This window comes from Equus przewalskii, chromosome 14 (genome assembly GCF_037783145.1).
Source record: "Equus przewalskii isolate Varuska chromosome 14, EquPr2, whole genome shotgun sequence".
Taxonomy (NCBI): domain Eukaryota; kingdom Metazoa; phylum Chordata; class Mammalia; order Perissodactyla; family Equidae; genus Equus; species Equus przewalskii.
In genome coordinates, this window is record NC_091844.1 from 4551062 (window position 1) to 4566481 (window position 15420).

Below are 15420 nucleotides of genomic sequence, written 5' to 3' on the forward strand. Positions count from 1 at the left end.
TTTTCTCACTTAGGTGGCTATGTGGGAAAGCTCATGTAAATCCTCTCTTTACATTAATATTCCTGGGCTCCAGTTTTTCTCCATAAAATGAGACAGTTGTCGTAGATAATCTTGGGAGTTGTTTCCAGCTTTTAAAATTTTACGATTTAGAGTTCTGTCTCCTTTCGTTGTTCTTGTTTCAGATTCTCAAATCGTTATTCTTATATTTGTGTGAATAGAATAGGCAATAGCATCTGGTTCCACAAGTAAATGGCAGCCTTTATTGGAAAAATATACGTGTTGGAAGGACAGCTCTCAATTGTGATGAAGTAAATGATAGCCACTTTCAAGGCCAATGACTAAGGAATTACAGGAAAGCGTTGACCCTTCTGTCAACATAGCTCTGCAACCTGAGATGGCCTTAGTACAAAGGATATTTATACATTGGGTTTCAGAGTAATAATTCAAATGCACAAGAGCCTCATCTTGCGATGTTATCACAGGAATGTCCAGACAGTGTTTTCTTTACCTCCAGGAAGAGCTGTTTAGAAGGATGGATGTGTCCAGCTGCATGTTTAATACTCTTGGGAAAAAATTGTTCTATAAACACAGCAATAACCAAGTATGGATGCTTCAAAGATGTTTGTTTCTTTGCTTACAATTGTCAGGACCATGAATACAACAAGAGTACAAAATTAATAAACACTATCACATTTGCTGTTATTGTAAACCAGGCAGCACTATTTTATTTGCATCATAGGGTATTATTCTGGAATTTCACTCTTAAATGGTTTGAAATGACTGAAAATTGAACCAGGTTTAATCAGAGTTGGTGAAGCATTGCTCAGAGTTACGCAGTCAGCCAGTCTACGTATTTAACAACTTGGAAAACTTTTTACTTTTAGCAAATTAAATATTGCCACTTGAGAAAATATTCCTGAAGAAGGTCGGCTCTGTTTTTAACGCCCAGGAGGTGTTTCTCCATACCCAGTACTCTCGTGGTAGCCTGGTTCTTTCGAGGTAGTTCTGTCAGGTTTGTGGGGGAAGGCAGAAGAGGACAAGGAGAGGGGAAGACGCGTTTGCCTCCCCCCGTCCCGTCCCTTTCCGCTCTCCCTGGAAAAGCGCAGCGTGCCGGTGTGGAGATGCCTTCTCCTTCCTCTTTGAGAGGCGCGAGGCGGTGCTGGTGAGGCCGTTGCCTGCGGCCCCTGCATTCCCCGTGTGCGATAACCCCTGCTCTTGGAAGCCAGCCCTTCCCTTTGTCCCGCTCTCTGGAGACCTGTGCAGCGGAAGAAGGAAGGATAATCTCTTCATCTGGAGAAATGACTTGCCCCAAGGGGCATATGGCAATTTTTCCTGTGCAAGGAAGGGCAGGTGCGCTTCCCAATGCCATGCCAAGGTCAAAGGCTAACGTTCTCTTGACATCTAATCTCAGATGTGCCAACTCCGATACCCCTCCCTTAGCCGCTGTGGTTTCTTACTATTCAAATTTATGAATCATAGAGGGGAGCTCATGGAAAATCTTTTTATAGAAATGAACATATTGTTTCTATCCCTGCCTTTCTATTTTGGGGGCAGGGAGAAAGGGAAGATGTGAGGCCCTGTCACGCACTGAAGCAGGCCCAAGGCCCATGGCTTGAAGGCTCTGATGTGAACGTTGTATCCAACCCGAGACAGCTTGTTCTGACACTACAGTCAGCTGTGATCGGGATGTTTAAACAAGTGGAATGCATTCAAACAAAACACTGTCCCCAACTGATCTTTTAAAAGTATCATTGAAAATTAGGACTGTTTAAAGGGTGAGTTTCACTTATCGGCCCAGAGAAGATCCCCACCCCTTGACCACAAACGACACCAAGAGGCAGCACGGCTCCTGCCTGGGTTTGCAGGCTGTCCAGCGTGTGCTCACCGCAACCTGTGTTTTCTCTTCCTCTTGATAGGTTGTTGAAAAGCCGGTGTCAAAATGACCGAGCGCTTTGATTGCCACCATTGCGAAGGCTCTCTCTTTGGCAAGAAGTACATCCTGAGGGAGGAGAGCCCCTACTGCGTGGCGTGCTTCGAGGCCCTCTACGCCAGCACCTGCGAGGAGTGCGGGAAACCCATCGGCTGCGACTGCAAGGTACCCCTGGGCCGGCAGCACCCGGAGTCCTAGTCCTTGTCACCTACTGAATTCCGCCTCTGAAGGGGCTTGGCCCCTTCAGAGGCCTTTCTGAGCCCTTGGTTGCTGCTTTTCCAGGACATTCGTGCAGAGTGTCCTAAGTCCACTTCTCACCTTCTAGTGACCGGTGTCCTGGTCTGACCACCCCACACCTCCTGGACTGGCACTTTCTCGGGGGCGATTCCCTCTTTCTTCTGTTTGCCTCCTGCTGACTCACGAGTCGTGGGTGCCGCTCAGTAAATATTTGATGAGTGAATGTGCACATGAGTGAACCGGAGCTGGTTCCCAGATCAGGGGGCACAGAAAAGCACCGCATTCATTGGAATATTAGGGGCTCTTTTCTTTTTAGTGGGAGAAGACCAGAAATTGTGTTGTTTCTTTTTCAAAGGGGAAAGGCTCGTGCAGAGGAATTACCAGCTTCTCTGCTGTGGGTGGGCAGCAGGTTCTACAGAGGCCGCCGGTGATTGGCGCTGACGGCCGGGGCTGAGTGTTGGGAACCCTGCTCTGTACTCTCAGCGTGTCCCTAGTCTAAGCCAGGCCCTGAAGGGTGGCCCTGGGGTGCCTCCTTGTCTCTGAGGTCTTCGGCTGCAAACCTGCTGCTTAAACACACGTGACCAACACTGGAAGTGACTGTCGTCCTGAGAGCCACAGCACTGGGACAACATGGGTCACTTTGAAATCTCTAAAGGCATGCCAGCTTAGTGGACCCCAAGGCACCTCGTGGCACGTCACGCCTCTTCTCTACTCTCGTTCCTTTGTACTCCGTAGGGGTTCTTGCCACACTCCTCTGTGATTTCAGTATCAGTGCGTAACGTAACTGCTGGCTGCTTGAAACAATTCCAACACATCTTGGGCAGGTTTCTTAACGCTTCTTTCCTTTGTCACGTCACTCCTAGGAAAGGCAGTGAGCAGCAGGCCGCACCATCAGTCTCTGTTGCTAGGTATTTAGTGACACTTGAAGAGTGATTTCCATCCTGTGCAGAAGGAAGCCTTTGCGCAGATCAGAGATGAAGGATGCGCAGCACGGGCCACTTGAAGCCAAGCTGCAGCCTGTGTCGTTTGGCTTCAGAACAGGAGTGGCATGCCAGGCGTGGAAGAAACAGAACTAGCAGTGGTCCTGTGTCAACTTTAAAATGTTCAGAGGCTTGGCTACTGTGAGCAAAAAGTAGCTGATCTTGCGAGTCTAGGAGTCGAATAGCTCCCTGTCTCCAGCTTAGTCTGACGCGTGGTCGCTGTGCCTGATGGGCGTGCTTAGACCCTCTCCATTTACTTACTAGGCTGAGCATAAGAGCTCAGACACCAAACCGCCCAGTTCCGGTCCTGGCTCTGTGTCTCACTAGCTGTGCGAACTTGGGCCGATTACTTGACCCCTCTGGGCCCGTCTTTCTGTTTATAAAGTGGAGCTAAAATGAGGGTGCCTACTTCCTAGGGTTATTCTGGTGGTGGATACAAAGCCCCCAGCACGCTCAATAGCAGCTGATGGTGTTATAAACTCCAGGCTTCCACTTTTCCTCTGACTACTTCCCTATTCTTTCTGTAACATGTTTCCCCCCCAACCTTTGGAAGCTTTGCCCCCTTTCTTTATCAGTTTTCATTATAGAAACGTCCATAAAAATGTCCGGTTTGAGGAAGAACTAATAGGCAGAGAAAAAAATTATTACTTTATAAAAGCTTTACCTGGAAAAGATGTAAGTAGCTGGGGGGTTCCGATATTATTCTGACCAAGGAAACCGTAATTTACAGGAAACTCTTTGGATATTTGGGGCTAGTCATCCTTCACTGTCGCTAAAGTGAAAACCACAGAACAAAAAGCACTTATCATTTCTCTGACGTGATTTAGTGGAAAGACCCTTAAAACTAATTATCCTTCCGCACATACTTTATGAGCAAATAAACAAGAATCCCCCGAGTGGGGCCAAAATCAACAAGGCTGCTGCAAAGTCAGGAGTTAATCATGCTGAACTTCTCAACCCAGACCCGCGGCTCCCTCTGTGTGGAGTCACGCCATGTGATTTTCCACATTTTGGAAGAAGAAAGATGTGGCCTGGAAGTTAGACCTTGCCGTTTGGAGCCTTTGAATATTTGGAACGGTTTTCTTGACTTTCAGAAGTAATTATGTAGTTGACTTTGTGGAGGAAGCCGTGGTAGAAAAATGTTCGTGTTATTTCAAGAAGGAAAGCCTGAAGTCCTGGCAGGCGGGTGCTTGATCGAGCAACTGAGCGGGCAGCTCGGGTGGCCATTCTCTTTCCTTAAAATAGTGTGGGCACCATAAGCCCCACTTCACTCTCCCTCTGAAGGACGTGTGTGTGTAATTTTAATGGGCAAGCCTGTGGGAATTAGGCTAGTTTTGTGGGTATCGACTGACTTTTAAATGAGATTGACAGGACCTCGGGACCTGTTTCCTTAGTTAGCTTACATAAGGTTGAATATCCTTTCTCTTCAGTCACTCAATTATATCCTTTATTTCTATTTAGTTACTCTCAGGAAATGCCGTGATCTCAAAGGGTAAAAATCATTCACTTTTATGGCCAGTGGAAAAGTTGAAAACAGGGAATACAAATAAAATTTCATGATCTTCTGACATTATGCTCTTCCTGAAATTTTTCTTGGACACTTGTGTATACTAGCAAAATATTTTTTTAGCCTGATTACAGATGTTTTTTTGGATGGATCTACCTAATTCCTGGGCTTCAAAAATTCAAGAAACTAAAGAAAAGATAGGCTGGACCAATAATTCCAGGCATGGCTGCTAGTACCGTTCATTTAACAAAGCTGTGACTTTAACAAACTCTGGACCATATGGCTCTCTCAGAGTGAATTTTCCCTGTCTCTGCAAGCAGTGCCATGAAGTCAGAGAGGCTCCCAGACCCACCCATGTGCCCCAGAGGCTGCTGTGAAGACGACGAGAGAGTGATCTGCAGACCTAAAGCTAGCACCCAGGGTAGCTACCGCGCACTGAGCCATAACTTTGTTCCAGGCGCCTTGAAAACGCCTTCATTGCATGGTCTAAATTCTTCCAAACACCCTACAGAGAAGAACTTTGCTCATTCCATTTTATGGAGCAGCCACTGAGGATTAGAGAGGTGGGCATCTTGCCCAGGGTTACGTGATTAGGAGGCAGTCGAGGTAGAATTGGAACCCGGATGCGGTGGCTCCTATCCTACGTGTGATGCTCTCTGCCCCGGGCAGCCTCGGGTGGGACGCTGTCTCTGACTCTCCGGTCAGATGTGGCTTTGTCTAGTGGGCAGTCCTGTGCGTAAAAGGCATCTGCCTGGCTGCTATCACGTGACCCCAACCAAAGTCTCCTGCCTTTCTCCCGAGCCCTGTCAGATGGCAATGTCTGCGCCGCAGAAGTGACGCTCCATTTGCTTCTGTGACACTCTCTCCAGCTTCCTGGTTAATTAAATGGGAAACATCAAATTGATGATCAATTTGACACAAGTCCACCCATCAGACCATGAAAGTTTCTCAGCTAACATTTGGCAAGTTCTTAAAGGACAGAAAGCATCTGAGGTCTTTTGGCAGAAAGCAGTCAGGGGACTCTGAAATAGACTAAGGTTTTTACACATCCAGGTTAAATCAGACGTCCATGTTACACTTCCAGAAGGTTCCTGACCAAGGCTGGTTTAGGGGCCCTAAGGTCAAGTGGAAAAACCCGTCCTTCCTGCCCTGGAGCAGGACTCGGGCCTCTCCTGCTGCTTTTTCTGGGCCGTTCTTCTGGGGAGAGCTACCGTTTCAGATACGTGCTCACAATCCAGCTTGCCAACTGGCGCTTTTTTATTTGTTGAGGTGATTTTTAAGTGCCTAATGAGTGAATCACCTTTTTAGAGTTTCCGTGTAATTTGTCCAGAAAGTTTGTAACGAGCACTGAAAATCCATATATTTATCTAGACATCCTCCTATAAAAGAAAGATCTGTTTCTGAAGGGAGTTGAGTAAAGCAGGACCCTCGGAGCTGGGGACACAGCTGACCAGATGAGTGATGTAAGAAGACCCTCACCGCCTGTGGAGCAGAGGGTCATCGGCAGTCGCCAGCAAAGGCACGTGGCATTCAGCAGTGACGCCGTGCCCACCCAGGCGGGACTCTAGCCAGACTTGCCTGGGTTCCCCTGCAACAAGCTGTGTGACAAGGACAAGTCATGCCACCTACGAGCCTTGGCTTCCTCATCTGGAGTTGGAGTTGCCTGTCTCGCAGGCCTGGGGCTGGGGGAGTAAACTAGCTAATGTGGACAGAGCACCTGGAACAGGGCGGCACAGAGTAAGCGCTGTCATTCCTCCCGTTGTCCCTTCTTCGGGACCTTTGTTTTTAAAGATTTGAAAGGATACACAGTTGGAAACGTGAAAACCTGAGAATCTCAAGGCACAGAACATCTTTTCAAAGTGCTGAGTGTGAATGATGCTGAGACCCCATTATAAAGTGCCAGCTTGTGGATTTGAGGAGTGGTTGTTGGGGAGCCTCTCCCAGCCCAGGAGGAACCACGTGTGAGGAACTGAGGGTGGCTGCCGTGTGGAGGGCCCCCCGCCAGAGCCGCCTCCAGTGAACCAAGGCAGGGGCTGTCCCCTCAGGTCACTCACCGCACCCCAGGGCTTAGGGGAAGTCTCACGTTCAGAGCCAAGCCAAAGTACCCCCGTATTAGGAATGTTTCTGAAATGGAAAAATAGAAAATCGGAAAGGAAGTGTTTGGGCCTAATCTTACATTGTTTATCAACATTTTACTGCAATTTATGACATTTCTGTGAGCACAAGATTAGCCTTGGATTTTTTTCTGGGATGTATAAAAGATTTTTTCTTTCTCCTTTTTTTTTTTTTTTTTTTTTTTAGTCGCGCTCTCTCCAGAGGACTTGAAAACCAGGATATTTCTAGGACATTTGAAAGTTCTTGAGAGTCTGTCAGCGAATCTATACTTCCTCACTTCTTCTCTCCAGCTTCCGTCTGGTACCTCTGCCACACTCACTTTTGGGGCCCGCGTGGCGTGCTCAGGACTAGACGAGACTAGCTGGGTGCAGAGAACCAAAACTAAGCATCTGTTTGCAGCCGTGAACACTAGGGATGAAAAGGCCGCTGGGCACCAAGTCCTGACAGGTAAACACCCAGAGCACGATGTCAAGCTGCGGGCCAGGCACACGGGTCTGGTCGATTATAATACGGCTTCTTGGCCTTCCCGCGGCGTTTTCCAGTGTCCCTCCCAGCCCTGGGGAATCATGTTTCTAAAATCCTGCCTCAGGGTCAGGAGGACTCAGGACTCACAGGAAAATGTCGTCTTGGCCAAAAGCCTCAGTGTGCCCTAAAAAAGCGAAGCTGCCAGTATTCTGTTACCTTCCTCTTGCCATAAAGTCTTTTCTCGTTTCCTCCTTGTTGTGGGCTTTCTTAAGAAGTGAGTCCAGGAGGAAGCTGTGACATGAATTTGTTAACTTAATCAGACTTCTAAGGAGACCACAAACTGAGAGCCCGAGAAAGAGAATGACAGGGAAACCCAATAGCATGATCGGTTAGATAAGCGTTCCCATATATGATTTTGAAAGAGATGTGTGACACAGGCTCCTTACAGTGCTGAGGGGTTGGGGTGGCGCACGACTTCCGTCAGCCAGCATCGCTTAGGGCCGGGAAGCCCCACAGGGCAGGTGATATTTGAGCCGTGCCAACAGCTGAGGGGGGTTTTGCCTGTTGGAGAGGAGGGGGATGGGCCGTCCAAGGCAAGCGACAGCACGGACAAGGGCATGGAGGTGTGAAAGGGGGCACTGGAGCCGATGATGAGGCTGGGCCAGCACGTTGGGACCAGCTTGTAAAGATGCTGCCGGGCCAGGGAAGGGATACGAGCCAAATGTGCATCTGAATTCTGTCGCATCACTGAAGGCAGAAAGACAATGGGAATGTTGCAGAAAACGTTGTTCACAGCTTTTTAGCATCGTTATGTTAATTTTACTCACCTATAAAATAAGAATAAAACCTTATGTCATAGGGTTATTGTATGGCTCAAAATTGGTAAGGGGGGGGCTTAAGAAAAAGAACTTTAGATTTAAAAGGGCTGAGGAACTCTAAAGCATTCCCCGAAAGTAGAGTGGTAGAGTGATTAGCATGTGAGCCGTGAGGTGAGGGAAAGTCGGATCCATGTTAGTCTTCGTGAGGAGGTGCAATTCAGCAAGTCACGCTTCAGGCGGCTGCTTTCCTCCTTGGCTGTGATCTGAGTGGAAGCTCACACTCAGTCGCTGAGCAACTGCCATAGACCAGTTCTGTGTGCTTTCACATAGACCTCTTACACGTGGCAATGCTTTGTATGCAGCAACTCCTTAATTCACACGGCGCTCGCAGCCAGCGGTAGGCGCTATTATTCTTATTCTGCAGGTGAGAGATCGGAGGCTGAGAGGTTGTGACTTGTCCACAGTCACGTGGCCGCCATATGGCAGAAAACAGACTTGAATGGAGAACCCTTGAGTTTACCCACTAGGATGAACACGTCAGGTGTTTAGACAGGTGTCCGTGATCCCCGGGGGGCCCCGTGGTGCAGCACATGTGCAGCAAGTGACCAGGCCTTCCGCCCTGCCTGCAGCAGCCACTCAGATGTCGTCAGCCCGGGCAGGTCACTGCTGTCTGCGGCAAGAACGGCTCTGGGCCAATTATAGTCCCACTGAGGACCCACCCCCACGGTGACGCTAGCTTGTTTGAAGACTATTTTTATTTATTGCACACCATGAAATTTAAGAGCGTGATGATAGGCTGATATTTATCTTTAGGGACAATATTTTGTCAGAAGGTTTGAGAATTATCAAACATTGTTGAATAAACAATTCAGGAACTGTTGCATGTTCATGCTGAAATATGTGTGTGTGCATGCACATGCAAGAGAGAGGTAGACTGAGCGAGGGGAATTGTGCAGGTGAGTGACGACGGCCCAGGGAGGGAATGCCGAGATGACTCAATCCTGGGTGTCACGTGGAAGGGACCTCAAGCCAGCTCTCCTGGCTGGAGGTGGGATGAGCAGCATGTGCAGCCATCTGCTCCACCCCAGCCTGAGGGGGCGGGCGGCTTTTCGGGTCGAAGCCCCGGTGAAACGGCTGCACCCGCTCCGTGTGGTGCCGTAGCTCAGGTCACTCCGAGGAAGGCAGCAGCTTCCTGGGAGACAGGATAGCGGGGGACCGGGAGTGACCGCAGGAGGGCAGCGTGGCAAGGGTGGGCGTGAGGAGCTGGCCTTTGGGAGGTCTAGATGTCTTGCTTTGGTGCTTGGGTCTCGTAAGGACATGTCGATAGCACCCAGATTTAAAGGGGCACTCTGTAGTGTCAAATGTCTGTCAACAAATCAGCCTTAAACTGTAGCCATTGTTTTCCTGTCAAAAACGTTAACTGTAGGAAAAGTGGATTTCTGTGGTGCTTTTGATCCACGTGAACATTTTATTTTTATTTATTTTTTTTCCAAAGATTTTTATTTTTTCCTTTTTCTCCCCAAAGCCCCCCGGTACATACTTGTATATTCTTCGTTGTGGGTCCTTCTAGTTGTGGCATGTGGGACGCTGCCTCAGCGTGGTTTGATGAGCAGTGCCATGTCCACGCCCAGGATTCGAACCAACGAAACACTGGGCCGCCTGCAGCGGAGCGCGCGAACTCAACCGCTCGGCCATGGGGCCAGCCCACGTGAACATTTTAAAATGAGCTTCTGCATGGCTGTCCGGTCACAGTAACCGCTCTGCTGTCCTGTCTTCGTGCTGGGACTCACCCAGGGGTGGAGGCCGAGGCGCCGCCCAGAGGTTTCCCTCTCACGATGTCCTCCATGGGGGTCTCCCGCAGGTTTTTGCAGGTCACCCTCAAAGGCAAAAGACCTTGAACTTGTACTTCCCGTCCTGCTCTTTTCACTGACAGCCTGTAGCCCCTGTCTGTGGGATGCTGACTCTGGGCAGCGTGGCCAGCGGGCACCTGGCCCGTCTCCTCGAGGCAGGTCGGCATCTCTCCCTCTCCCCTGGGCCCTGCCCCTTGGGCGGGGACCCCGTCTCAGCCCGGCGCTGACTCAGACCGCCCAGGACACTTCGTGGCTCTCCCACAGCAGCAGTCCACGATGACGTGACTGGTCAGTACAGAGGGAACCCAGCCGCCTTCTGGGCAGGTGTTTTCATCTTTTACGTAGTCATCAAGACTTGCTTTCTAAATTTTTAAATTGGAGTTAAATACACATAACATAAAACGTACTGTCTTAACCATAGTGCTAAGGACGTTTGCATTGTTGTGCAACCAATCTCCAGAACTCTTTCATCTTCCCAAACTAAAATTCTGTACCCCTTAAAATAAGCCCCCCCTCGTCCCCCAGCCCCTGGCACCCATCATTCTACCTTCTGTCTCTGGATTCCATTACTCTAGGGCCTCATGTAAGTGGAATCATACACTATTTGTCTTTTTGTGACTGACTTATTTCACTTAGAGTAATGTCCTTAAGCTTCTTCCATGTTGTAGCCTTTGTCAGAATTTCCTTCCTTTTTTGAGGCTGAATAATATTCCATTATATGGATAGACCACATTTTTTTCTTTTTTGAGGAAGATTAGCCCTGAGCTAACACCTGCTGCCAATCCTCCTCTTTTTGCTGAGGAAGACTGGCCCTGAGCTAACATTGGTGCCCATCTTTCTCCACTTTATATGTGGGACGCCTGCCATACACAGCTTGCCAAGTGATACCGTGTCTGCACCCGGAATCCAAACCAGCGAACCCCAGGCTGCCAAAGCAGAACGTGCACACTTAACCGCTGTGCTGCCAGGCTGGCCCCAATAGACCACATTTTGATTGTCCATTAATCTGTTGAAGGGCACTTGGTTTGCTTCCACCTCTTGGCTACTGTGAATAGTGCTGCTGTGAACATGGATGTGCAAATATCTGTTTGAGTTCCTGCTTTCAAATCTTTTTGGCATATACCCAAAAGTGGAATTTCTGCATCATATGGTAATCCTATTTTTAATTTTTTGAGGACTGCCATATTTTTTTCCATACAAAATTTTTTAAAATGCATTTATTCCCCAATAGGTGTTAAAACAGTGATAGCATGATCAAAAACTCCACCTCTTCTTAAATGAGGCTAATTACTGTTCTTATTGGGCAGGGCTTTAAATGGTCTGTTTGACTGTATTCAATCTAGACAAAGGCAGTGCTGAATTGCATTTATTTGAGTACAAAATATGGTATCGTTTCTGAATGTTTTTCAGTGGATGTACACAGATCTCATCAAGGGTATGGTTTTTGAAAGCCAAGAGTAACACAGACTCTAACAGGATTTTACCTGGTGTGGTTCAGTGGAAGCAGACTTAGAAGGACATGAGCTTGAACCCTGACTCAGCTACGTGCCAGCTTGCCTGTGTGACCGTGGGCAAGTTACTGAACTTCTCTGAGCTTCGGTAATAATATTTACCTTGCAGGGCTGCGCAATGCCTTGAACTCATAACATGTTAATATTTATCATCACTAGTATCCCAGAAGGAGAAAAATAATGACTTCTTTTTTGAAGAAGGGATATCTGGAGAATACGGGCTTGGCAGTCTATAATGAGTTTGCATATGAGGATGGTCATTAACACAAATTAGAGCAGTTTGTACTTCTAGAGCATTTGTCAAAATAACCAGTAAAGCACAGATGATTTTTTCCCTAAAATTTCTGAAAATACTTGAGGCTAAAAATGCAAGAGACAGGATAGTCCTCTGCCCCCAGTGCAGGCTCCTCAGTTTGGCGTCACGGAGGAAGGAGGGGACGGTGTGTCAGTGAGCTGCCGCTCTGGCCTCGGGGAGGCCATGCCCGGCTGGGGCTCGGGGAGGAGTCAGCCATACAGAAATGAGCTGCGTCAGTCCTGCATGGAGGAAATCCTACCCTCCCCTCACCGCCATTCCTGATTCTCTTGCATTGGCCATAATTCTCCTCCCAGATGTCCTAAAAAGCAAGCTTCCAACAGGAACAGCGTGAGATGGAGCAGCACGAGGCACATGCCTTCACAGATGCCCAACTGTCTTCAAAGTAATTCAACATTGATATTTTTTAAAATTCCCTGAACTAAATGTGCAAAGAGACCATCAAATCCAATAACTTCAGCTTGGTTCAAGGTTCTGGGAAGACACACACACACACACATGCATACACACACGGTATGTCAGCGAAGGAGGACCATTTGTTCCAGTGTGGGTGCTGTGTTCAGTTGGTGTTTGGGACTTTCTGATCAAGTCCAAGATGCACATGGTACGCTGGGCGTGGCTCCAGCTTCGACCTCGGCGTCGGTAACAGGGATGTCCTGGGAAGGATGGTGCTGACAGCCGTCCGAGTGAGCAGCCGGGTGTTCAGACCTAAGACCTGGAAGATCTGGAAGGCTCCCAGGAAACCGCGTGGTGGCCTAAAATTCTGTTTCTGCCTCACTGATAAATGGATGATGGTTTCAGGTGAGAGCTGGGAATGCAAAGAGCAATAGTAAAATAATCCCATCTAAGATAAAGCTGGATATAAAGAGTTATTTTGGTTTTGTATCAGCACTTTCAAAGTGCCGTACGCCATTTAGAAAAGACAAGTAGAAGAAGCTTTCTTGTTATTCCTCAGCAAGATCAAGGGTGGCACCGAGGCGACACAGTTTTCTCTGTGGGTTCGTTTCTCTTTCTCACTCTTTGCCAGCAAGCGTGGGTTCTGCCTTCTCACTGCCTCGCCCATCTGCTGCCTCTCGGCGGCGGTGGCCTCAGCCGCCCCTCGCTCTGCAGGCCATCTGCGCATCTTCCACCCCCCCCCTCCTCCCCCGCCCCCATTTCCTCGCCCTGTCCTGATGCGCAGTCTGAGCATGTCAGTCTCTCCTGTTTAAATAGTTCAGCTGCTCCCGACTGCCTTCCGGATAAACTTAAACTCCATGCAGACCTAAAAGGGCCCTCCTGTCCAGCCTGGGCGTGGCCTGTCCCACCTCGTGCCCTGCCTGTCGCTCGAACCCCACACACAGCTCCACCAAGCACCCCTCTCGCCGTCGTCCGTGCTCATGCTCTCTCTGCCTGGTATTCCCTCTGACCTTCACTGCCATCCACTTTGACACTTGGCTGGTGGCACCTGCACGAGAAGTCCCTGCTGCCCTGTTTTCCGCCAGGTTATACCAGGGCTCTGTCCTTGGGTGCCTTCTGAGAACTTCCCTACACCCAGCTTCTCTCCCTCCAGTGATCTCCGCCATCCCTCTGTCATGGATGGCTTTGCCAAGCTTCCTCATGGCCAAGGGACTCCGGCCGTCTGCTTCTCTGTCAGTGGTTGACAAGTGAGAAGCATTGATGAGTCTCCTGTTGTCTGTTTCTCTTTCTTGCAGGCAATATCTAAGGGGAATCCATTTGTTTTTCAAAGCACCTCTTTCTCTCGCACACACCCACCTGTCTAAATCATTGTTCCAGAAGGCAGCAGGAGGAGAAGAGCCTAATCTTCCTCCTCTCAGCGCTAGGTGACCGGGGTGCGGGCAGGCCCACAGGCCTGGCCCCTTCACTCCCTGATGGCGCCGCGCTTTGCAGCATGCCCCCTCCCTCCACTGTGGGGCAGAGCGCCTCCCGCCCCTCCTGCCCTCTCTGACTGTCTCGTGTGGTCTGGTCTGCAGGACTTGTCCTACAAGGACCGACACTGGCACGAGGCCTGTTTCCACTGCTCGCGGTGCAAGAGCTCACTGGTGGACAAGCCCTTTGCTGCCAAGGAGGACCAGCTGCTCTGCACGGACTGCTACTCCCACGAGTACTCGTCCAAGTGCCAGGAATGCGGGAAGACCATCATGCCAGGTGAGGAGCGCTCCCTTCTCCCTCGGGATCCTGCGAAGCGGCTGCTCTTCTCTTCCCTCCTACTTGCTGAGGTTGTGCACCTTTGGGCATTTTAGTGAATGTGCGTTGTGCCCTCCCGTGCGCCAGGCGCTGGGCGAGGAGGTGGGTGCTCACAGAGGAGCGAGCCGAGGGGCGTACATGCTCCTCTGCCCTCGAGGACTTCACACTGTAGACAGACGCAGACTTGACCACAGCCGGGTCGGATGCCAAGGAGGGTGGTAGGTGACTTATCTGTGGACGGGGGATGATGGAACCGTGTCCCTTGTTTTTCGGGCGAGGTTAGTTTGCTTCTTTTGTTTGTGGGACAAAGAAATCTTTTATTTTATAAACCAGAGTGAACAAAAATATATAGAATTTTAAAATACAGAATTAGAAAAATAAAATAAACCATGTGAAACACATGCAGAAATGAGGACAGGGACAGTAACCACCCTGAGAAGAGCCTAAGATTTGGACCCTAGATGACTAGGAGAAAGGTGAAGAGATCAGCTGTGGCTGGCTCATTCGTCATACACCGTCAGTGACGTGCTCTGCACGACCAGTGAAGAGCGACCGGAAGGAGCCTTGCGAGATTTAGTGAATAAAAATGTCAGACTCTGGGGCCGGCCCCGTGGCCGAGAGGTTAAGTTTGCACTCGGCTGCCGCAGCCCAGGGTTTCACTGGTTCGGATCCTGGGCACGGACATGGCACCACTCGTCAGGCCATGCTGAGGCGGTGTCCCACATGCCACAACTAGAAGGACCCACAACTGAAATGTACAACTATGTACTGGGGGAACTTGGGGAGAAAAAGCAGGAAAAAAAAAGAGAAGATTGGCAACAGTTGTTAGCTCAGGTGCCAATTAAAAAAAAAAGTCAGACTCACAGCTAAATCTGAGTTTCAGGTCATTTTTTAGTATCTGTCCCATTGGAGACTTTTAATCTGGCATCTTGACCAGTGAGTGACATAAAACCAGGAGAGAATTCTGCCCGCTGAGTGTCTGTGGGAATGTGGCGCTCACAGACTAGGACAGAGCAGTAACCAGACCATGGAATCCAGTCAGGTGGAACAGCAAACTGGTTGGGGACCCCTGACTGCCATGAGCAAACAAGGACTTGGGGGACCGTGTCTGGACACGAGGGTGTGCGGGCTCTGAGGCTCCCTCAGGAGGGTGCTGATGGGGTGACTGTCACATCAGGGTCAGGTCGGTGGGAGGGGCAGTGGCCAGGCCTGGCCTTCTAGCTACGAACAGCTCGAGACAGCTGGGCGGGCACCGCAGACTGCTGGGGAGGTGGCTTCCTTACTCGGGAAGCACCTTGAACCCTGGGAAGGCTTCGGGTTACGGCAGATGTGTTAAGAGGAGCTCACCCATAGTAGTACTGTTGTGTGAAATCACCGGATAAAGTTTGTGTGAAGTTTAAAAAAAATTGGGTCTAAAAGGTAAATTAATCTTGTGATTCTGACTGAAAGCGTGCTGTTGAATAAGTGATTTAGGCTTCTGATTTTAAATTGAAATTTTCTTGATTTAGAA

General features: G+C 49.3%; 1 protein-coding gene across 4 annotated transcripts in view; it reads left to right on the plus strand.

The window, feature by feature from the left end:
- The window catches only part of FHL2 (four and a half LIM domains 2), a 69045-nt gene that overhangs the window by 40933 nt on the left and 12692 nt on the right, over nucleotides 1-15420 (plus strand). For all 4 annotated transcript variants that reach the window (XM_070573365.1, XM_070573367.1, XM_070573366.1 and 1 more), the window contains 2 exons: nucleotides 1917-2095; nucleotides 13697-13871. In XM_070573365.1, the coding sequence (XP_070429466.1) occupies nucleotides 1940-2095; nucleotides 13697-13871 (331 nt within the window). In that variant the 5' untranslated portion in view covers nucleotides 1917-1939. The remainder of the gene's footprint in view (nucleotides 1-1916; nucleotides 2096-13696; nucleotides 13872-15420) is intronic.